The sequence below is a fragment of the Mus musculus genome, chromosome 14 (assembly GCF_000001635.26).
Source record: "Mus musculus strain C57BL/6J chromosome 14, GRCm38.p6 C57BL/6J".
Taxonomy (NCBI): domain Eukaryota; kingdom Metazoa; phylum Chordata; class Mammalia; order Rodentia; family Muridae; genus Mus; species Mus musculus.
In genome coordinates this window covers 54,541,173-54,564,700 of record NC_000080.6, presented here as the reverse complement: position 1 = coordinate 54,564,700, position 23,528 = coordinate 54,541,173, and the positions used below count along the sequence as shown (strand labels likewise).

Below are 23,528 nucleotides of genomic sequence, written 5' to 3'. Positions count from 1 at the left end.
AGAACAGAACAGAGGAAGGGCACTGCAAAACACTTCTGACCTTGAAGAGGCATGGTCTACCAGGGGCAGATACACACATAAATGACTTGAGAGTCTAAGCAACTTGTCAACGAGAGTGTAAAGTAATTGATTGTTATGAATAAAAGACCTAATATCCCAGGGTACAGAGTGCTGATGAGCAAGGCTACGCAGCTTGACTGCAGATCAGAGGGTGCAGCCCACAGTATAAATTCTGTTACCAAGTGAGGAGTTTGCATGGAGGGAGTTTTACCGTTATTACTGATATGCTGGGAATTGAACTCAAGGCTTTGCGCATGGTAGTACAAACTCTACTGCTGAGTTACACAGCCATACTATCTGCATGTTTGGGGGACAGGGGTTCAGGAAACCCAAAAGCTAATGCATCTTAAATGTACAATCTACCAGTTAAACTCACCTCTCTCTGTCTCTCTGTCTCTGTCTCTCTGTTTCTCTGTCTCTCTGTCTCTGTCTCTCTCTGTGTGTGTGTGTGTGTGTGTGTGTGTGTGTGTGTGTGTGTGTGTGTGTGTGTGTGTGTGTGTGTGTGTGTTAGTAGGAATCCAACCTCAGTCATCACACATGCTAGGCAGGTACTCTATCATTAGCTATATCACCAGACCTTTCTTTTAACATTTTCTTTTTTTTTGAGACAGGGTGTCTCTGAGTAGCCCTGGCTGTCCTGGAACTCACTCTGTAGACCAGGCTGGCCTCAAACTCAGAAATCCGCCTGCCTCTGCCTCCCAAGTGTGGGATTAAAGGCGTGCGCCACCACGCCTGGCTTCTTTTTAACTTTTTTTATTTTGAGACAGGGTCTCAGTAAATTGCCTAGTAGGTCTTCAACTTATATCTATCTATCTATCTATCTATCTATCTATCTATCTATCTATCTATCTATCTATCTATCTATCTATCTATCTATCTATCTATCTTCTCAAGACAGGGATTCTCTATATAGCCCAGGATGTCCTAGAACTCATTTTGTAGACCAGGTTGGCCTCGAACACAGACATCTGCCTGCCTCTCCCTCTGAATAGCTGAGACCTCAGGATGGCACCACCAGGCCAGTGTGTTCTCATTCTCTCTCTCAATCTTTTCTCCTAAGTTTTATTATTTTAAGTTATTATTTAAGTGTGTACATGCACAGAGGCCAGAGGTGTTTGAGTCCCTGGAGCTGAAGTTACAGGCAATTGTGAGCCACCCAACGTGAGAGCTGAGAGCAGAACTCAAGTCCTCTGCAAGAGCAGGATACACGCTTAATCACCAGGTCATCTTGTCAGCCCTCTCCTTTCTTAAATATTTTCAGGGTTTTTTTGTTTGTTTGTTTTTGTTTTTGTTTTTTGTTGTTGTTTTGAGACAGGGTTTCTCTGTATAGCCCTGACTGTCCTGGAACTTACTTTGTAGACCAGGCTGGCCTCGAACTCAGAAATCTGCCTGCCTCTGCCTCCCAAGTGCTGGGATTAAAGGCATGTGCCAACACGCCGGGCAATATTTTCAGTTTTTGTTGTTGTTTCTGTTTATTTTAAGACAGTATCTCACTATGGAGTCCCAGCTGGCCTGGAACTCACTATGTAGATCTGGCTATCTTCAAACTCACAGAGATTTGTGTGCGTCTGCCCCCTCCCCCACCACAGGCTGGGATCAAAGGTGTATGTTACTATGGCTGGTTACTTATTTATAATTTATGTGTATGTGTCTGGATGGGTATATGCTGTGTGTGTGTGTGTGTGTGTGTGTGTGTGTGTGTGTGTGTGTGTGTGTGTGTGTGTGTGTGTATGTGCATCTGCTCCACTGGAGCAAGAGCTACAGGTCACAGTGACCCTGGAAGAAGTAACAGGATTAATCCAGGCCACAAAGGATTCTAAACAGTGCTCTTGAGGAATGCAGTGGGCAAGTTTCAGAGATGACTGGGTGTGGTGGTGTGTAACCCATCCTGACACTAGAGAAGTTGGCAGCAGGATCAGGAATTCAAGGTTGTCTTTGGCTACACAGTGAGTTCATGGCCAGCCTGAGCTACATAGAACCCACATCTTAAAAAAAAAATCCCCCAAGGCAAACAAAAAAGCAAAAATCATTAATAATAAACATGTACTGAAATTGTAGGTACAGAATATAATATTTGTTTTTTTAAAGTCTGTGTATTACCTGGGAGAGGGTGGCACATGCTTTTAGTCCCAGCACTCAGGAGGCAGAGGCAGGTGGATCTGAGTTTGAAGCTAGCCTGGTTTACAGAGTGAGTTCCAGGACATCCAGGGCAGAGACAGAGAAACGCTATCTCAAAAAACAAAAAACAAAACAAAACAAAACAACAACATCTGTGCATTTATGAAATAAAAATACAGGAAAGGGCCAGGTTGGCACACACTTTTAATCCCAGCACTCGGGAGGCAGAGGCAGGCAGATTTCTGAGTTCTAGGCCAGCCTGGTCTACAGAGTGAGTTCCAGGACAGCCAGGGCTACACAGAGAAACGCTGTCTCAAAAAACAAAAAACAAAAAAAAAAAAAACCCAAACAAACAAAAAGCAGAGTACTCAGCTTATTAACCACTCAAAGGAACCAATAAATTCATCCAAAAACTCACTCCAGGACCCTCTGGGTCTGAGTACTTTTAAGAAGGGGAGTCACTCCCTGGGGAACTTAAATGTGGTACCCTCCTTAGCTATTGTGGGTGAGTACTGTACATTAGATGGCGGAAGGCTCTTGCTGGTAACTAGACTATGGAAAGTCCACTTCAGTTGCTAGCTCCCCCTTGCTTTTGCTTTTCCTACCAGAGGCTTTAATGTCAGGAGGTGTGAATTCTTCCCAAGTGTGAAACTGCTACTGCCCCTGGGGTGACCCACTTCTCCCAGTAGTTAGTGTATGAATTTTAAGGTAGAAACCCTCTTTCATCAGCAACTTAGCTTGGTTTCTATCTAAATAGATACCATCTGTCTGTTTGTCTGTCTATCTATCAATCACCTATCTCTCCATCATCTACTTATCTATCTAATGTATATGGGTGTTTTGTCTGCATATGTTCCTGTATACTACATATATGCACTGACTGCCATCAAGTCCAGAAGAGGGTGTTGGATCCCCTGACCCTTGAGTGATAGATGTCTTCTGAGTCACCAAGTTGGGAATTGATCTGGGGACCTCTGGAAGAGCTATAAGTGCTCTTAACCGCTGCACCATCTCTCTAGGCCCCAGGGAAATACTTTCATGGGCACGGCACATGCTTTCAATCCGGCCATGAGAGGAAGAGAGAGAGAGAGAGAGAGAGACAGAGAGAGAGAGGGAGAGAGAGAGAGAGATTGATTTAAAACAAGGGCTAGAAAGATGGCTCAGCACTCGCGTGCGCGCGCGCGCGCGCACACACACACACACACACACACGTGCGCGCGCGCACACACACACACACACACACACAGATACAACAGGAATGGGGTGCCCTCTACTTCATGCCTGGCTTTTCAAAAGGTTCCCAGTTCTCCTCTCCCGAATCATTTCCCTTCACGGCCTCATAGTCCTTTGGCAAAAAATGTTCCAATCTGTCCTATTTTGGAGCCAAATTTCTTTGCTTTTCTTTGAGATCTGAAATTTCTATCAGGGCTAGTTTATATTCCAGCTCTCAGTCGTGTCTCAGAGTAAAACCCTGGCTCATTGCAATCTGTGTAACAAGTTTCCATGAAGAGCCAGCCTGCCTGAGAGGTTTTAAGGGCCATGGCTTACAATCCCCTTAGAAGCACGCTAAGTTCTTACAAAAATGGTACATTATAAACATTTGTCTTGAAATTTCCATTCGATGTCATAGGTTGATTACATATTTTCTTTTATCTTCTTGTTTTCTTCTCAAATCATGTACTTACAAAGGACCATGACATTTTCCAGCTTAATCATGAATCTTTGTCACTCTGAATACTCTCATTTCCAGTGAATGCCTTGAAGCCAGTCCCAAAGCCGACCACGCTGTAATGTTGTCATCCTGGAAACTTGTTCCTCTGTCCATCACGAATGCAGGTACTCTTAGCGTGGAACGACTCATGCTTTGAACGGTCTCTGAACAATTGATTTAATAAGCCATCCTGAAGGCAGCTTGTTCTTGTTATCAGTTGTTATTGTAATCTGCTTTGTTGGCGATTTAGTTTATTGGGAGTCACTAAGTCTGGCCGGTCTTCGTGGGTGCTGTAGAACATCTGGGTTTTGTTGTTATTGTTGTTGTTGTTGTTTTGTTTTGTTTGTTCTTTGATTTTTTTTTTGTTTGTTTGTTTTGTTTTCTTGAGACAGAGTTTCGCCCGTCCATGTTGGCCTGGAATTCTCAGCCATCTTTGACTTTCTCCTCCTGGGTTCCAGGATGGCGGGTAAGAGCAACCATGCTAGCCCAATGGCTATCTCCATGTCTCAGCTTTGCAACCAGCCATTTAAAGCCCATACTTTTAGTGTCAGAGCACACTGAATGTAAAAGCACCTGTACGGGCTGGTTCTGTGTGTTAACATGACACAAGCTGGAGTTATCACAGAGAAAGGAGCCTCCCTTGAGGAAATGCCTCCACGATATCCTGATGTAAGGTATTTTCTCAATTAGTGATCAAGGAGGAGGGCCCATGGTGGGTGGTGCCATCCCTGGGCTGGTAGTCCTGGGTTCTATAAGAAAGCAAGTTGAGCAAACCAGGGGAAGCAAGCCAGTAAGTCACATCCCTCCATGGCCTCTGCATCAGCCCCTGCTTCCTGCTCTGTGTGAGTTCCAGTCCTGACTTCCTTTGGTGATGAACAGCAGTATGGAAGTGTAAGCTGAATAAACCCTTTCCTCCACAACTTGCTTCTTGGTCATGATGTTTGTGCGGGACTAGAAACCCTGACTAAGACAGCACCCGTTAGTGTCGTTAATAGAATACTGAATACTGGTTGAGCAGTGGTGGCCTTTAATCTCAGCAGAGGCAGGTGGATCTCTGAGTTTGAGGCCAGCCTGATTTACAAGGTGAGTCCCACGACAGCTATGGCTACACAGAAAATCTGTCTTGAAAAACAAAATAAAAACAAAAACAAACAAACAAACGACTACTAAATACTGGCTGGACCTCTCTTTTTAGTGTACTATTTTGTTTCCTGACTACAGTGTGGGAGGCAGATTGCCTGCAAGAATCCTGTAAATTTCCACTCTTCTCTGCAATGTTAAACAGTGCAGCAAAGGAGTATCCAAGTCTGAAAGGTTAAGTAGTCTTTTCTTGGATTCCCATTTACACGTATCACCCAGCTAAAATGCACGGAGCGTCTCAGAAGCCTGGGCTCAGCACAATGTCCTGAAAAGACTAACCGAGAGTAGATGCTCTGCCTAACTGTCTGCCCAGTACTCCCCCACGGCCTGACAGGAATCTAGCTCAGGTGTACTGGGGCGTACTGGCTTCAACATGAAAGAGCAGTTAAGAACTGAATGGTTCTGCTTTGCGTGTGGAGGGAGTGTGGCAGAGCAGAACGTGAGACAAACAGCAAATGGAAGACAGGCCCTATAAAGACCCAACGTTGCATGGACCAGTAAAGCGGGTAGGAGAATCATTGCTGAGGGAGTGTTCACAGTCCAATCAGTCAACCAGTTATTGCCACCATGTCCTGCCTAAGGAGGTGGGGATCTTGGGAGAAAGGAGGAAGCACTTCCTTGAATATAAATCCAAACAAACTAAGGCTTTTAGAGATTTCATGTTACCCCTCAGCAACAAAACGTTGTGAGCAGGCTGGTCCTGGTGGTGCACACCCTTGATCTCAGTAGCCAAGGCTATACCTGGGGCAGTGGGTGGGGGTAGCGTTTGGGGGTGGATGGAAGATTGCAGGTAGGAGTGGGGGGCTGGGGTGGGGATGGGGGAAGTAGAGAGGGAGACTTGAACTAAAAAAAAGTGGATTACATTACTGATATTAGTAATGATACATATGAGATACAAAACAATTATGGTGAGCAAAAGATCTGATCCCCAAGGAGAGAGCCTCTTTAAAAAAATTTTATTCATTTTTTTGTATGTGAGTACACTGTCTCTGACTTCAGACACACCAGAAGAGAACATCAGATCCCATTACAGATGGTTGTAAGCTACCATGTGGTTGCTGGGAATTGAACTCAGGACCTCTGGAAGAGCAGCCAGTGCTCTTAACCGCTGAACCAACTCTCCAGCCCAGAAGAGCACCTCTTAATTTTATTCCACTTTCGTATGATTCTAGAAAATTTTATTCCGTAGACCACTCCAGCCTCAACTCGGAGAGATCTGCCTGCCTCTGCCTCTCAAGTGTTGGGATTGAAAGTGTGCACCACGCCCAGCATCTAGCCTTTTCAATTTATGTGCATATACACATAACTTATGTGTACCTGTGTGCATGTACACACACATGTGGATACTCACAGAGGGCAGAGGGTGCTGTTGAATCTCCTGGAACTGGAGTTACAAATAGTTGTGAGCTGCTCAAAGTGGATGCTTAGAATCAAACTTAAGGGGCTGGAGAGATGGCTCGGTGGATAAGAGCACTGATTGCTCTTCCAGAAGACCTGGCTTCAATTCTCAGCACCCACACAACAGCTCACAACGGTCTGTAACTCCTGTTCCAGGGGATCTGACACCCTCACACAGATACACATGCAGGCAAAACACCAATATACATAAAAGAAATTGAAAGGAAGGAAGGAAGGAAGGAAGGAAGGAAGGAAGGAAGGAAGGAAGGAAGGAAGGAAGAAAGAAGGAAGAACCAAACTTAGGTCCTCTGAAGGGTATCAAGTGTTCTTAACTGTTGAGCCATCTTTCCAGTCCTAACTATTTATCAACAGGGTCTCTCTATGTATCCCTGGCTGTCCTGGAACTCATTACAGTAAACTTGAACTCACAGAGATTCCCCCTGCTTCTGTGTCTCCAGTGATAGGATTAAGGTATGCACCCCTGTGTTCACTAGTTTTATATTTTTATTTTCAAATGTGATTATTTACTTGGATAGTGAATTCAGGGGAATCAGGAGTTCAAAGCTAGCCGTGGGCTACATTTGTAAGTTTGAGGCCTGTCTCAAAAAATTAAAACAATCAAAAATGTGTGTTTGCGTGTATGTATTTATGATACTTGAGACTGAGTTCAGGATGCTAGACTTCCGTCGTAAGCTCGCTCTCACTTGGCAATGCCCCAGTTTCTTTTCTGTTTGCTTTCGAGACAGAGTTACATGGAGCTGCCCAGGCTGTCCTCCAGTTTGGGATCCTTTGTATTTCAGCCTCCTGAATTCTGGGAGCGGTGGGGGTGGCTGCAACTTTGGACGGTGAGTAATTTTGGAGGGTGCTCACTAGCTGACTTGTGGTAATGCACAGTTACAGCAAAACCCTTTGAACATTTTATGCTAAAACACCCCAATGAGGCTGTTTTTTTTTTTTTTCTTTACAAAGTAACCTGAGGAAAAGGAGTTTGGTGGGGTGCAGCTCTGGCTCAGGACGGTGGGTGCTCTGATTTGAACATTCTTTTTGCAATCCTTTGCCATATTTTCTTATGTTTTCGTTGAGACAGGGTCTCTCTACATAGCTTTGGCTGTCCTGGAACTCACTATGTAGACTACTCTAGTCTTGAAATCACAGAGGTTTGCTTGTCTCCAGAGTGCTGGGATTAAAGTCATGTACCTCTGCTGCATTTCTGGTTGCTAGAATGACCTACACTCTCTGTACTAGAGAGCATTAACTCTCTTGTCTCAAAGAGAGCTCACCTAATGAATTCTCCCCTTCCCTCTACTTTTAGCCGGCTCCGCGCCCTGGTACCTCCAATGCAGCCGGACCTCCTGTTTCTGTTTCATTTTTCTGGACTCTCATTCAAAGTGGTTTTTTTTAAAATGTCTTTTTATCGGGCATAGTGAAAATAAGACTTCAGCCTTTCCTATTTATTTCTGCAGAGAAATGCCTGTCCCCTCTTTAAGTTTCTTTGGTATTTATAATCTAGACTGCCTTTTCGGCACCTATTTACTGCCTTGGGTTATTTTCTTCTCATGTGTGTCTCCTCAACAGAGTGTGAATTTCCTCGGGATAGGAATTAGGTCACATTCATCTCTGTGTCTCCCCAGGCACTTAATAAAACACCTCACTTTCATAGTCTTTCCAAGGCGCTTTCTCAGCCGTTATCTCATTTGATCGTTATGCCAATGCTAAGAGATTGGAGTAACAAGAAATATGTTGTCTCCCCCCCCACACCTCCCACAGGAAGGAGAGCTGTAGCCCAAGGTCTCATGGCTTGGAAGGGACAAAGAGGGAAGAGATAATTGCACACGGAGCTCTGTCCGCAAGGTGTCTGTCCACTGCTATCTTCCCCATCTTCCTCTGGAAGGCAGCCTTCTGAGCCTTCCCTGCTCAGGGCCTCGCGTGCTTTCGAGCCTCTTAGCCAGAGCTTTGTAGTTCAGTATTTAAGAACCTGAAGACTTGGGAGATGAAATTTCAGTAAATCTCTGATCAGCTGAAAATCACCAAAGCATGCTTGCTATTTTGTTCTGAGCACGGTTCGTGCGTAAGCCTGGCATTTAATGAGGCTGCATTGAAGAATTGAGGAAGCATAAGTGATTTTTAAAAGCTTTGAAAAGTGACTGCACTCTAGCATTAAACATGGAACATGGCAGCTGATGCCCTGACCAAGGGCATAAAAGCTTTCTGCCCTAGAATCATTTCTCTGTGTATTCAAATACAAGTCTCCTCCTCCTCCTTCCTTTTCTTTTTTCTTTCTTTCTTTCTTTTTTTTTTTCTTTCTCTCTTCTCCTTCTCCTTCTTCTCCTCCTCCTCCTCTTCCTCCTTTCTCTTCTCTTCTCTCTCTCTCTCTCTCTCTCTCTCTCTCTCTCTCTCTCTCTCTCTCTCACTGATCTTTCTATACAACCCTGGCCTTCCTGGAACACTCTGTGTAGATCAGGCTGTCCTCATCTGCTTACCCCCTACCTCCCAATCACTGGGGTTAAAGGCATGAGCCACTACCCTTGGCCCTAGAATGTTCTAAAGCTGTGACCCTTTAATACAGATTCTCATGTTGTGGTGACCCCCAACCATAAATGATTTCCATTACTTACTTCATAACTGTAATTTTGCTGTTACGAATTGTAAACACCTGTGTTCTCCAGTGGCCTTAGGTGACCCCTGTAGGGTCGTTCAACCAACCAAAGGGGTCTCGACCACAGGTTGAGAACTGCTGTTCTAAGGAAAAGCCAAACAGCTCCATTTCCTAGCACTTTTGCTCCATCCTATCAGTTTGTTCTCTGATGCAAGCGATCTAATCACTGGGCTAGGGAGATGGCTCAACCATCCCTCTTCAAGTAAACCTGGGTTGGATTCTCCACACTTATATGGTGGTAACTGTAACCGGTTCCAGAGGATCCCACAGCAGTAAGCATACAAGTGGTTCACAGACATATGTGCCAGTCAAACACCCACACACGTAAACAACAGTAAAATAAATAAAAACGTATAAAGAGCTCTAATAACCTTGAAGCAGTTTATTTAAGACTTTTATTTTTTTAGATGGGCAACTTCAGCATAGTGCCCGGGCCTAGCTTTGAACTCTCGATCTTCCTAACTCAACCTCCTGAGTAGGTGTGGTGAAGGATTAACAGTACAGCTAAACATCTTATTTTCCAAAAGAAGTCACTTCCTGATTGGGTACCCTTAGTTTTACAAAACCAGTGTAGGCATAAGTAGGAGTGAAGGAAGGATGATGGGAAATAAGGGATGTGGGAATGGGGCAGGGCAGTTAACGCGGCTCAATGGGTAAAGGAGCTTGCTACCAAGCCTATGATGTCTCACTCCCAGAATGTCTTCTGACCTCCACAGCACACGTAGGACACACAGTAAATAAAACGTGACTTTAAAAAAAAACAGAGGGAGCGCGGAGGAGGCGAGGTAGGTTAAGAAATTCAAGAGGTGAGGCTGGAGCAACGTAGTAAAAGGATCTGAGTTCAAGTCCCAGAACCCAAAATCTGGCAGCTCACAAGCACCTGTAACATCGGCTCAAAGGGCTCTGGCTCCCTCTTCCGGCCTCCGTGGACACCGCCCACATATGGCGCATGCGCTCGCCCACATCGATAAATAAAAACAAACCAGTGGGGGTGTAGTGGCGTGCACCTTTCCTCTCATCAATCGGGAGGCCGAGACAGGACGATCTCTGATACCAACAACACATTGGCTCGACCTCCGAGCACCACAGTGGCAGGCCTAAGCTTCCGAGCTGGGCCGCCACCTCTATATAACCTTCCGTGCCTAGTCTTCCCCTTTGTTAAATGGGTGAAGTTCCGACTTCCAGGATCCGAGCCGCTACCGCGACAGTTGCGCTGAGCGCGCGCTCCCGGGGCGGGGCTGCGCCAGGCGGGAACGGAGGCCCCGCCCCGTCCTGTGCCCGGCTGATTTAAGACCCAGTTGTTTCTACGCTGGCGGCAGCGCCTTTCCCGGGCAGGCCCCGGCCTTAGCGCTCCGGCGGCGAGCCGTGCAGGTTAGCGCTCGACGACCGCGAGCTTGCGGCGAGGCCGCGCTCGCCCTTTAGGACTCCTTGGCGACCCAGACGGTAGGTCGGCGCCGGAGAGCGCGTCTGCATCTTGATTATCTCCGGCCTTGTAAGGGTCACCTCTTGTGAAAACAGTCAGGACGATCAATCTGCGTCCAGCACAGCGTGCAGGGGAACGGCTGGAGGGCTCGAAGCACGCCTGCGTCAGAGTTCGGCGCTCTGCGCTCCTGCGCGTGGGACCCCGGCTGCCTGCGCAGGGTGGGGGTGAAGCCTAAGGTCACGTCCTGTGGGCGGCTCCGCTGAGGACCCCTGGGCGGTTGAAACCCTCGTGGCTGGGTGCCTAACTGGCCTGCAAAACTTTATTTGTAGGTGTAGTTCAACAACATTCTGAGTTGGTAAAACGGAACTTACTGGTAAAACATAACTAAATAGCTTTTGTTGACAAGTCGATTGTTATTAATTCTTGATGCTTCATGCAAGGCAAGAACCGTTATCGCGGCTTTGCAGGTGGAACACTGTTGGCACCTGAAAAAGGAGCATTTCACATAAACTCACACAGAAAACATGGGGGGCGGGGCGGAGCCACAAATTAATGTCTCGAATTGCGCCTCCTCAGCTGATTCCTCTAGACCACGCTACAAAACAAACGGCTAGTTGCTTTCATGTGACTCATAAAAGGAGCGAATAAACCAATGTTCTGTGGACGTGAAGCGTTAAGTACTAATAAGCTTCAGACTCGGGGCTGCCTCGGGCTCAGCTGCCATTTGGAGGAGTGGGTAAAGCAATAAGGGAAAGAATGGGCAGGCAATGTTTGTGTTGCTGTTGAGTTTCTCATTGCTCTCTGTTGATGACATTCTTTTCAAGGTGCTCCAGGTTCTGGCAAAACACCTATCTGTATAGCTATGTCCCCACACTAACCACTGCAGTGCATTGTTACTGGAAAAGCTGTTGTAGTTCAAGTGTCTGTCGCTCTTGCTCCCAGACAGATAGCTCTTTCATGAGATGACACTGACAGAGAAGCACCAGAAAGAAACTGTGATATTCCACAGTTGAGCTATAAAGGGGGCAAAAGGTATACTGGGACCCACACCCCTTAGTTTACTGGGAACACGACAGACAGCAACAGTTTGTAGCTCCAGCAAAATGGTAACGGTAGGAAGACGCCTTCCATTAGAACTTAGTGGATTTGGGTGGTGTACTGGCTGGTTTTGTGTCAACCTGACAGCTGGAGTTATCACAGAGAAAGGAGCTTCAGTTGAGGAAATGCCTCTATGAGATCCAACTGCAAGGCATTTTCTCAATTAGTGATCAAGGGGGAAAGGCCCCTTGTGGGTGGGACCATCTCTGGGCTGGTAATCTTGATTCTATAAGAGAGCAGGCTGAGCAAGCCAGGGAAAGCAAGCCAGTAAAGAACATCCCTCCATGGCCTCTGCATCAGCTTTCTGACCTGCTTGAGTTCCAGTCCTGACTTCCTTTAGTGATGAACAGCAGTTTGGAAGTGTAAGCTGAATAAACCCTTTCCTCCCCAACTTGCTGCTTGAGTTCCAGTCCTGACTTCCTTTAGTGATGAACAGCAATGTGGAAGTGTAAGCTGAATAAACCCTTTCCTCCACAACTTGCTTCTTGGTCATGATGTTTGCGCAGGAATAGAAACCCTAAGACAGGCGGGTAGGGGTGAAGTAGGAGTGGTTCTGTTTAGAGTCATACTTTGGACAGCTTGGGAGAGATTTTGTTCTTGGAATGGAAGGTATTCTGGTATTTATTTGTAAGTTTTCCATAAAATGCTAAAGAATTTGGGGACCCTGATGTCTGATATAGCCCTGCTCTATAAGAAACATCTCTGAGCCAGATGTGATGGCATGAACTTTTAATCCTGGCACCCAGGAGGAAGAGGGTCAAGGTTCTAGGCTTGACTCTGGCACAGAATTTGAGCCCAGAGTTGGCTTGTGAGACTGCCTAAGGTAGCTTGAGCAGCAGCCAGGGGTTTGTTCAACTTGCATTTTCTCCCATTTGTTTCCATACAGATAATACCAAGAAAACGAGATGGCGTCTGGAGATTTCTGTGCACCTGGAGAAGGTGTAGAAATGCTGCTGCAAGGTAAGGGGAGTGTCCTGGTTAGGGTCTCATTGCTGTGAAGAGACACCATGACCAAGGCAACTCTTATAAAGAAAAACATTTAACCGGAGTGGCTTACAGTTTCAGTCCATTATCATCATGGTGGGAAGCATGGCAGCATGCAGGCAGACATGGGGCGGGAGTTGGGAGTTGCTCAGAGTTCTACCTCTTGATCTGCAGGCGGCAGCAGGAGACTGTGTCTCACACTGGACATAGCTTGAGTATATATAAGACCTCAAAGTCCGCCTCCACAGTGACACACTTCCGTAAGGCCACACCTCCTAATGGTGCCACTCCCTATGGCCAAGCATTCAAACACATGAGCCTATGGGGGCCATACCTATTCACCCCCACCACCTGCAAAAAAAAAAAAAAAGGCCTGGTGACTTTCCCAGAGGTCTCGTCCAGATCCTTGCTTCCTGAGATGACAGAGGTTCACAAGGCCCACTAGAACGGTTTCACTCACAGCACCCGGTTCTGAGGAAAGTAGAATCTAGGAGTTTTTGGGGCACTCTAATAAGAAGCAGGTTGGACCAACTCTTCATACTGATTCAGTACCTGTTACTGCAATAGATGCATCGTGGCAGTCTGTTGCCAAGGTAAGGGTGGCTAGCTTGTCCCTTTTGTGTTTGTTTGTTTTTGTTTTTCGAGACAGGGTTTCTCTGTGTAGCCCTGTCTGTCCTGGAACTCACTCTGTAACCAGGCTGGCCTCGAACTCAGAAATCCGCCTGCCTCTGCCTCCTGAGTGCTGGGATTAAAGGTGTTCACCCCCATACCCGGCCAAAAAGATTTATATCTTATTCTGTAAAATGACTTTAGACATAATAATCCAAAGCATAAATGTGTATGAGTGTGTGTGTGTGTGTGTGTATGAGTGTGTGTGTGTGTGTGTGTGTGTGTGTGTGTGGTAGATAATGGTAAAAGATGTCAGCAGAGCCCCCTGGGAGAGAGATGGGGTAACCAAAGGACACCGACCTCTCCATGATCTTTCTCTCATACCTGTGCTGCCGGCAAGGGTTACCCTGCTCTGCTTCTCAACAGTCCGTTAATCTCTCTTACCTTTCTCAGCCTTGCTTGAGTGAATGAGCGAGGCCTTCTCCACAGTCGGAACTTGCATATCTGTTCCCCACTTCCTCAAGAACTCTAATGATATTGGCCAGGCTTGGTGTTGCATGCCTGTAATCCCAGGGCTTAGGTGCCTGAAGCAGGAGGATTACAGATTCAAAGCCAGCCTGGGGCTACATAGAAAAAAACGTAAAAAAAGCAAAGTTTCTAATAAGTGTCTGAATGAGGGATTTTGATTACTGTGGTGAACCATACTAAACGGTCTCTCTCTCTCTCTCTCTCTTTTTTTTCTCTTGGAGCTGGGGAGCCAACCAGGTCCACAGCAAGCCTGTTCTCCCAGTGCCCTACACCCCCCAGGCCCGACATTCCCATTTACCAAGACCTTACATTGGAGCTCGGACTGTAGCTCATGGTAAAGCCTTTGCTTGATGCGCTCGAGTCCCTGGCAGCACACACCCATAGTTACTCCTCACACACAGAGTGAATGCTTGCTAATCTGAGGGCCAATTCTGGTTTATTTGTGATTTATGTTTTGAGGCAGGGTCTCACAGTGTAACGCAGGCCCCTCTGCAGGTCATGTAGCCCAAGCTGGCCTTGAACTCCCAACTCTTCTGCTTCCTTCTCCCTAACACTGCGATTCCAAGTGTGTGGTACCACATCCAAATACTTGTTTTATTTATTTGTTTGTTTGGTTATGGGAGCACTGGGGCGTAGGGACCAGAAGACATCCTTCAGGAGTTGGTGCCCTCATCCTGTCCTGTGGTTTCTGGGAAACAGATTCCGGTCATTAGGCTTGGCTGCAGGCATCCTTACCAGCTGAGCCGCTGTTAAACAGCCAGCAACTCTTTATTTTCGGCACCATCTCACTATGCTGTCGGCTGATGTCAGATTCCTGTGTTTGAAGGACCCTCCCACCTTGGTCTCCTGAGGAGCAGGGACTTGGGGTGAACGTCATCGTTCCTGGCTTCCAGGTCTGTGAGTTTGCTTTGTCGTTTTTTTTTTTTTTTTTTTTTTAAGTGTGCGGTAAGCAGTTTCCTCCGTGTGCCCTGACGGAAGAGGATCTCATACAGAATCCACGTTTCAGCAAGCTGTTGCTCAGTCTCTCCCAGCACGTGGATGAAAGTGGCTTGAGCCTCACGCTGGCCAAGGAGCAGGCTCAGGTAAGGCCCATCGATGGGAGGAGGGACTGCATGAGGAGGGGAGAGTCCTTGAGAGAGAAGCCGCCTCAGACAGGGGTTCCGTTTTGTTTTGAGGCGTGGAGTGAAGTTCGGCATCGTAAGACAGCATGGCTGAGGTATGAGATCTTACAGAGAGTTATCCAAGAGCTGCTCGTGGACTACTATGTGAAGGCCCAAGACACAAACCTAACCTCCGAAGACAAAAAGGTGAGGCCGGAGAAACAAGGTAGGTGTTAAGTCCAGAGATGAGAACAGCCAGGCTAGCCAGTTGTGGCAGCACATGACCGTTACCCAGGGCTTGTGAGGCTATGGAAAGAGCTAGAATGTAGAACTTTGGGGCTAACCTGGGCAACACAGTGAGCCCCTGTAGGAAGAGGGGAAGGGAGAGAGGGAAGGAGGAAAGAAAGGAAGACTGGACAGGGGGAGAGGGATGGAGGTGGTGGGAGCCTAGTAATTCAGTTTTCTGAGGTGGCCACTCGCTTGAGGACCATGGAATGTGTGAGAAGAAATGATTGGGGTGGAAGACATGGGGATGAAGTTCTTTTTTTGTTCTTTTGAGAGGGTGTAGCCCTGACTGGCCTGGAACTGGCTTTATAGACCAGGCTGTCTTCAACCTTACAGAGATCTGCCTGCCTCTGCCTTCTGGTCACTGAGATTAAAGGCCAAGTCAAAAATTTTTTGTTGTTTGTTTGTTTTTATTTCAAGACAGGGTTTCTCTGCGTGGCTGCCCTGGAATTCACTCTGTAGACCAGGCTAGCCTGGAACTCACAGAGATCCTCCTGCCTCTGAATCCCAAGTGCCAAGATTAAAGGCATGCGATACCACTTCCCAGTTAAGTCAAAAGTCTTATAGTCTTTTTTTTTTTTCTTTTTCAGTTTCATGAGACCCTTGAACAGCGGCTGCTCGTAACTGAGCTGACGCAGCTCTCAGGTCCCGGGCAGGAGACAGAGTTGCCCCCGCTGCTAGGTCTGGAGAGGACCGACCTTCTGGAGCTCATGCCGCCCTCCCAGGTTGGAAACAGACACTGGGTCAAGTGTCTGTCTGTCTGTCTGTCTGTCTGCCTGCCTATCTCTCTTTTCTTTTTCAATAGGACCTCATGTTTTTATTTCAGGTTGGCCTTGAATTTTGGATCTTCCTGCCTACACCTCCTGAGTGCTGGGATTACAAGTGTGCACCACTGTGCTTGATTTATGAGGTGCTAGGCCAAGACCTTTTTTTTTGTTTTGTTTTGAAATAGATTTATTTATTTATTATATGTAAGTCCACTGTAGCTATCTTCAGACACCAGAAGAGGGCATCAGATCTCATTACAGATGGTCTCGAGCCACCATGTGGTTGCTGGGATTTGAACTCAAGACCTCTGGAAGAGCAGTCAGTGCTCTTAACCGTTGAGCCATCTCTCTAGCCCCCAGACCCAAGGCCTCTTGTGAGCCAACATTTTCTCTGTTTTTTCCTTTTTAAAAAAATTATCCAGCACTCGGGAGGCAGAGGCAGGCGGATTTCTGAGTTCGAGGCCAGCCTGGTCTACAAAGTGAGTTCCAGGACAGCCAGGGCTACACAGAGAAACCCTGTCTCGGAAAAAACCACCCCCCCCCCAAAAAAAAAAACCAAAAACCAAAAATCATCATTACCACCATCATCATCAGTTTATGTGTTTTGCCTAATTGTGTGTCTATGCACTACACGTGTGGAGTGCACATGGAGGCCAGAAGAGGGCATCAGGTTTCCTGGAACTGGAGTTCCATGTAGGTACTGTACTAGGACTTGAACCAGAGACCTCTGGAAGAGCAGTTAGTGCTCTTAAGTGCTGAGCCATCTCTCCTGCCCCTGAAATGTTCTTATTAAGCTTTACTGTTTTTCTAAAAAATGCTACATATCATGTGCTGAGACTCAAGGAAAACATTACACAGAAGACAGAGGTCTGCAATACTACATCTCGAATCGCCTTTACATGATGACTGTGTCTGAGGTGGGGTTTCCATTGCTGTGAGCAGACACCGTGACCAAGGCAACTCTTATAAGGACAACATTTAATTGGGGCTGGCTTGCAGATTCAGAGGTTCCGTCCCTTATCAAGGCAGGGACATGGCAGCGTCCAGGCAGGCCTGGTGCAGGAGGAGCCGAGAGTTCTGCATTTTGTTCTGAAGACAGCCAGAAAACTGGCATCCTCAGGCAGCTAGGTGGAGGGTCTTAAAGCCTACCCTCCCCACAGTGACACACGTCCTCCAACAAGGTCACATCTCCAAATAGTGCCACTCCCTGGGCCAGGCACTTACAAACCACCACAGACTGGATTAGCCCGGTTCTGCATCGCTGCCCTTTTTGGTTTAGCTGGTGTTCCTTCACGGAGTCCATGTCTCAATCTGTGACAGACAATTTTAGGCGATTTGCCCAGCGGTGGTAGTGTTTCTGTCAGCTAAGGTGCTCCACTTAATTTGGGGTAGCCCTGTCTGCACCTGGTTGACTTCTAAAGGTGGCAGGTCTCAGCTACCCTGGCCACACAATGTGTGTGCCTTACTGAGATACTTCCAAACGCAGACAAAGTCCCCAGTGTCCTCTCGATCTGCCTCTCACTGGAGACTGAGAGTGTGAAATGCAGTGTTAAAAACAACGCATGCAGCCGGGCAGTGGTGGCGCACGCCTTTAATCCCAGCACTTGGGAGGCAGAGGCAGGTGGATTTCCGAGTTTGAGGCCAGCCTGGTCTACAGAGTGAGTTCCAGGACAGCCAGGGCTACACAGAGAAACCCTGTCTCGAAAAACAAACAAAAAAAACACAAAAAACCAAAATGCATGGTAGTGGTATTCTACTCTGTATTCAGTCTCATTTTTTAAATATACGTGAATGTTTTGCCTGTATGTCTGTCTGCACCACATACCTGCAGAACCATCTCTGCAGTCTTCCCCCTTTTAAAAACTCTTTGGGGGAGACAGGCCTAACTGTACTTGAGGCTGGATGAGCCCTTTGTGTAGATCAGACTGGCCTTGAACTCAGAGATCCACCTGCCTCTGCCTCCTGAGTGAGCACCATGAACAACGGCATGCTCTGCCACCCCGGGGCCCATCCCTTTGGTATTTCTTGGGGTATCACTCTGTAGGCCAGACCGGCCTCGGACTGCCACCAAACTCATGACCACAAGTTCAACGTCGTCATTGGCGACTAATTGAGTGAAGGGCAGCTTGGACTATGTGAGACTGCCTTTAAAAAAAGGGACTCAAATCAACAGAGGTAGTTGAAGAGCAGCGGCTAAGGCTACAGAGATGCTAGGTTGATGTGAGGACATACTGCTCTTGCACAGAACCTGAGTTAAGTTCCCAGCACCAACCTGGGGTAGAACATAACTGCTTATAATTCCAGCTCCAGGGTCCACCTACTTCTGGACTCCATGGGCACCTACAACTCACGTGTGAACATTCACCCAGACAGACATATAAGTGAATCTTTAACAAGATATCCTAACACTTAGAGGTAGAGGCAGGTGGATCTCTGTAAGTTTGAGACCAATCCGGTTTACATAGTGAGTTCCAGGACAGCCAGGACTCTGTAGAGAAACCCTGTCTCATGCAAGCAAACAAAAAACCATCACAAACAACTCCCCCAAAAGAAATGAAAATAAATATAAAGAAATAAAAGGACCTCCATGAGCACTCTGAACAGTGCGCATGCACTGGGTGATTGATAGCTTTATTGTATGAGCGTAAAGCACTCCCAGGGATGGGGAGCTAGTTCAGGGGTGGAGCCCCTGTACCTAGCAAGCTCAGGGTCCTGATTTCAATCTCCAGTATGACAAGAATAAACAACTCCTGGTAGGATTCCACTGTATGGCTAGAGCATAACTGGCTTGCTTAGTGTTTGTTCTTAGTTTGTGTTTTTGAGACAGAGTCTCATGTAGTCTCTGGCCTTGAATTCCCCATCCTGCCTCAGTCTCCCAAATGTTAGGATTAGTGTACCACCATTCCTGGCTCTCGTGATGCCAGTTGTTTGGTTATGAGGCTCTCTGTGTTCTCACACCACTGGCAGGTCTCCCTCGTGCTAACAGTCTGTGTGCCTCTAGGATTTCGTGTGGATGAAAGCCCGGCTCCAGCTGGAGGTGGAGGAGCAGCTCAAGAGGAAATGCTTCACGCTGCTGTGCTACCATGACCCCAGTTCAGGTGTGAGCCTCCCCGGCCTGCTCATGTGCCCTCAGTTCCTGGGCTAGCCAGCTTTTTCAGTTCGATGTGGGTGTGAGACAGGGTACTCTGTATTCCAGGGTGTCTAGCCAGGAACTCACTATGTTACCCAAGTTGGTCTCAAACCTGTGGCAAGCCTGCCTGGGTGCTCCAAGTGTTGAGATTATTGGCATGACCCACCATGCCAACTTTAGACTACTCTGAGACTTTAGAATCAGAAATGATGGTTTATTTCCTCAGGAGTGGGTTTAGAACAGACTCTTGTCAGGTCTCCTTTAGTCATGAAATCGATGAACCAGATGATTTCGTACTTGAGGAAAAGTTGAATTGCTTCCTCAGGAGGGTCAGAATGGCAGAGAGAGAAGTCCAGTGTATCCATGTCTCTTTTTATCTTTATTTTGTGGTTTAAGAATGTAGGACTGCAAACCAGGCATTGGTAGCGCACGCCTTTAATCCCAGCACTTGGGAGGCAGAGGCAGGTGGATTTCTGAGTTCGAGGCCAGCCTGGTCTACAGAGTGAGTTCCAGGATAGCCAGGCCTACACAGAGAAACCCTGTCTCAAAAAACCAAAAAAAAAAAAAAAAAGAATGTAGGAGGACTGCTGGCTGTAGAGGTACTCAGTGGCTAAGAGGCCCCTGCTCTTCCAGAGGACCCGAGTTTGGTTTTGGCTTCCTTGTCAGGATGCTCACAAGTGCCTGTAACTCCAGCTCCATGAGATCTGGAGCCCTCTTCTGAGCTCCCATGGACATGTTGCAATAGACACATGTGCACACGTAAAGCAAGAATCAAGGCTTAGGCTGGAGCTTTGGCTGACCACTTAAGAGGCTCTTGAGAAGACGTTTCCAGCACCCACACTGGCCTTTTCACCGCCTGTAGCTCCAGTTCTAGGAGGACTGGAGCCCTGTAACATCTGCATGTACTCATGTGCCTATGAGTGGCCTGTGTGCTCCCATGCACAGACCCTTCCCCTACAATTACGTAACTCAAATTCAGATAGGCTGGGTATGATGGCGTATAATCCTAGCACTCTGGGACACAGAAGCAGATGGACCTCTGAGTTTGAGGCCAATCTGGTCTGCATAGCAGGTTCCAGGCCAGCCAGGGATATACAGAGAGACCCTTTCCTAACAACACCAAAACAAAAACTGAAGGACTACCTACTACTCCAGGGCTGTAGCAGGCATATATTCCTTTGCATTCCTTGGACAGCCTGGACCACACAGTGAGAGCCTAACCATCTTAAGATGCAGATACCATTAGAGAAGCAGGGGAAGGGCGTGACTTGGATGTAGGATGGCAAAGGCCCCAGCAGAGCGGGGTCCATTGGGGGTTTCCCTGTCCTCTTATCTGTGCCCAGATACTGATGGAGACACACTGAAAGCAGCGAAGGTGTGGACGCTGACAGAGGTCCTGGTCAGGGAGAAGCAGCAGTGCCTGGAGGCCAAGAGCCAGCAGAAGGAGCAGCTGGTACTCCTGGAGAAGAAGAGGACCACCTACTCCCAGGTGTGTGGCCAGCGGCCTGCCCCCCTCCCAGGTGTGTGGCCAGCGGCCTGCCCCCCTCCCAGGTGTGTGGCCAGCGGCCTGCCCTCCTCCCAGGTGTGTGGCCAGCGGCCTGCCCTCCTCCCAGGTGTGTGGCCAGCGGCCTGCCCTCCTCCCAGGTGTGTGGCCAGCGGCCTGCCCTCCTCCCAGGTGTGTGGCCAGCGGCCTGCTCCCCTTTATTTGACCCCAGGGCTCCCCTTCAGCTAAGCCAGGGCTTGCTTCTCTTAGCACTTGCTTGTTCTTTGTCTTGGGGGTTCAGGTGCTGCTTCGCTGCCTCGCTTTGCTGCAGAGGCTTCTTCAGGAGCACCGGCTGCAGACCAAGTCCGAGCTAGACCGCATCAATGCCCAGTACCTGGAGCTGAAGTGCAGTGCTATGATTCTTAGGTTGAGGTGAGCTGTGAGCCTGGGGTGGGGGGGTCAAAGGGACTCTGTCCCTCGTGCCGCTTCTCCAGCCCTAGTTCTCATTGCTCTCTTCACCATGCCTAGTACCGGTGGGTCCCAGGAAGTGTCACACAGCAGTATAATTAGCCTTTCTTGATGTTACTCAAAAACTTGCAATACTGTTAAGAATTTATTTTGTAGCCTTGTGAAATAGGTGTTTTACTGTAAGGTCAGTTGCTTGGAGATTCACAGTGACTCTCTTATTCCTGTACTTTGTGTGTGTGTGTGTGTGTGTGTGTGTGTGTGTGTGTGTGAGTGTGTGTGTGTGTGTGAGTGAGTGTGTGTGTGTGTGTGTGTGTGTGTGTGTGTGTTTTCTCCAGCCATAGGGTCTTACTATGTAGACCTGGCTAACTGGTTGACCTGGAACTCCTTTTTTGTAGGCCAGGCTGACTTTGAACTGAGAGATCCACCTGCCTCTGCCAGTTGAGTGGTGGAGTTAAAGCTTTGTGTCTCTGTAACAGAGTTAGCTGTTCTTTTTTTTTTTCTTTTAAAAATCTGTTTTGATTATTATTTCATTGTTTTCTTCTCCTCCTCCTCCTTCTTCTTCTCCTTCTCCTCCTCCTCTTCCTCCTCCTCTTCTTCCTCCTTCTCTTCCTCCTCCTCCTCTTCCTCCTCCTCTTTTCTTCTCCTTGTCCTCCTTGTCCTTCTTCTCCTTCTTGAATTTCATGTATGACCTCTGGTGGCCACAGAGGTGGCTCTGTGATTAAGAGCACTGGCTGCTCTTCCAAACGACCCTGGTTCAATTCCCAGCACCCACATGGCAGCTCACAACTGTCTGTAACTCCAGTTCCAAGGGATCTAACACCTTCACACAGACATACTTGTAGGCAGAACACCAATGAGTATAAAAGTAAATAAATTATAAAAAGAAAAGGGTGTTGGATTCCTTGGAACTGCTGTCACAGGCAATTGTGAGCTGCCTTGTGGATGCTGGAAATTGAACCTGTATCTTCTGTAAGAGTGGTAAATGCTCCTAACCACTTAGCCATTTTTCTAGCACCCAACTTCTTAGGCATTATTAACTCTACTTTGAAAGAATACTGAGGGGTGTGTGTGTGTGTGTGTGTGTGTGTGTGTGTGTGTGTGTGTGTGTGTGTGTGTGTGCACTCGCGCGCGCGCGCATGTAGAGGTCAGAGGACAACTTTGTGGATCCGGGTCTCATCTTCCACCTTTATGTGGGTTCCAGGGATGGAACTCAGGTCATTAGGCTAGATCAGCAAGCCCGTTTCCCTCTGAGCCATCTTGCTGGCCCCTAAACTCTTTCTCCTGCTGTCAGGATGGAGGAGCTGAAGGTCTTGTCTGACACTTACAGCGCTGAGAAAGTGGAAATGCATCGCCTCATCAGGTAGGAACCCCCAGGAGCTGCACGCAGCTGCTCTTCAGACTTGTGCGAGCTGGCAGGTCTCTAGACCTGTCTGTTTCCTGAGGACTTACATCCTTCTATTGAACTTTCTCTGCCGGGGCTCTTAGGGACCGTTTGGAGGGAGCCATCCGCCTCCAAGAGCAGGACCTGGAGAAGTCAAGACTAGTCCTGCACACCTATGAGGCCCTGGGAGAAGACTTTGAGAGCTTGGTAAGGGAGTACACCCAGCTCAGACTGGCAGCCGACAACAAGCGCTGGGCCCTCCAGGAGTTAAGCAAGGCCCAGCGCTGAGCTGAGTGGAGGCAGAACCAGGAAGCGTGAATTCTCCATGGCCACCTTCTCTTCTTGCTCAGTGGACCACCACCACCACCACAAGGGAATATGGGGACACTTGCTTAAAACCCTGCAATCTTCACAACACCCTTCTGGGTTCTCTTTCTTGTTTACAATGACAACAAGAAGAGACCTTCTGGGTCTCTTCTGGAAATGTAGCTATCAGATTTATAAAATTCCGTACATATCTGTTTTGCATCAGGCGTGTGTAATAATTTCCTGAATAAAGTTGTAGTATTGTGCCTTAGAGTTTTAGTCATTTTTCCTTGGGTAAAGATGTAAAAAGAAGGGCTGGAGAGATGGCTCGGCCGTTAAGAGCACTGACTGCTCTACTGAAGGTCCTGAGTTCAAATCCCAGCAACCACATGGTGGCTCACAACCATCCCTAATGAGATCTGATGCCCTCTTCTGGTGTGTGTGAAGACAGCTACAGTGTACTTACATATAACAATAAATAAGTGTGTAGGTGTGGTGGTTTGAATAAGAATGACCCCCATCAGCCAATATATTTGAATCCTTTGTCATCAGGGAGTGGAACTCTTTGATAGGATTAGAAGGGTTAGGAGGCGTGGCGGTGGAAGCATCGAGTCACTGGGGCTTTGAAGTTTGAAAAACCCTACTCAGACCTGGGTTCTGCTTATGGAGCAGGGTGTAGCTCTCAGCTACTGCTCCAGTACCTGCCTGGCATGATGGTAATGGATTAGCTAGCCCTCTGGGACAAAGCAAGCCCCCAGTTAGACGCTTTCTCTGAGTTGCTGTGGACACTGTCTCTTCACAGCAGTAGACAGTGCTAGGTGCTCTGGCTGATTGGAAACCATTTTGTCACTGTGGCTAGCAGTGGAGATGCTCTAATAAGGCT

General features: G+C 47.6%; 1 protein-coding gene across 3 annotated transcripts; it reads left to right on the top strand.

The window, feature by feature from the left end:
• The first annotated feature begins 9,711 nt into the window (after positions 1–9,711).
• On the top strand, positions 9,712–22,916 carry Haus4 (HAUS augmin-like complex, subunit 4). 3 transcript variants are annotated; one of them, XM_030247756.1, is made up of 11 exons: positions 9,712–10,526; positions 12,491–12,564; positions 13,947–14,059; positions 14,665–14,807; positions 14,901–15,032; positions 15,701–15,835; positions 18,879–18,975; positions 20,351–20,496; positions 20,792–20,922; positions 22,250–22,318; positions 22,444–22,916. In XM_030247756.1, exons 6-11 carry the CDS (start codon positions 15,821–15,823, stop codon positions 22,625–22,627), a joined length of 642 nt encoding a protein of 213 aa, XP_030103616.1. In that variant the 5' UTR covers positions 9,712–10,526; positions 12,491–12,564; positions 13,947–14,059; positions 14,665–14,807; positions 14,901–15,032; positions 15,701–15,820; the 3' UTR covers positions 22,628–22,916. The 3 variants fall into 3 exon arrangements, with proteins under 3 accessions (XP_030103616.1, NP_663437.2, XP_006518908.1); NM_145462.2 differs by lacking the exon at positions 13,947–14,059 and having other exon boundaries at positions 10,340–10,526; XM_006518845.4 differs by lacking the exons at positions 9,712–10,526; positions 13,947–14,059 and adding an exon at positions 10,562–10,831.
• Positions 22,917–23,528: the final 612 nt, after the last annotated feature.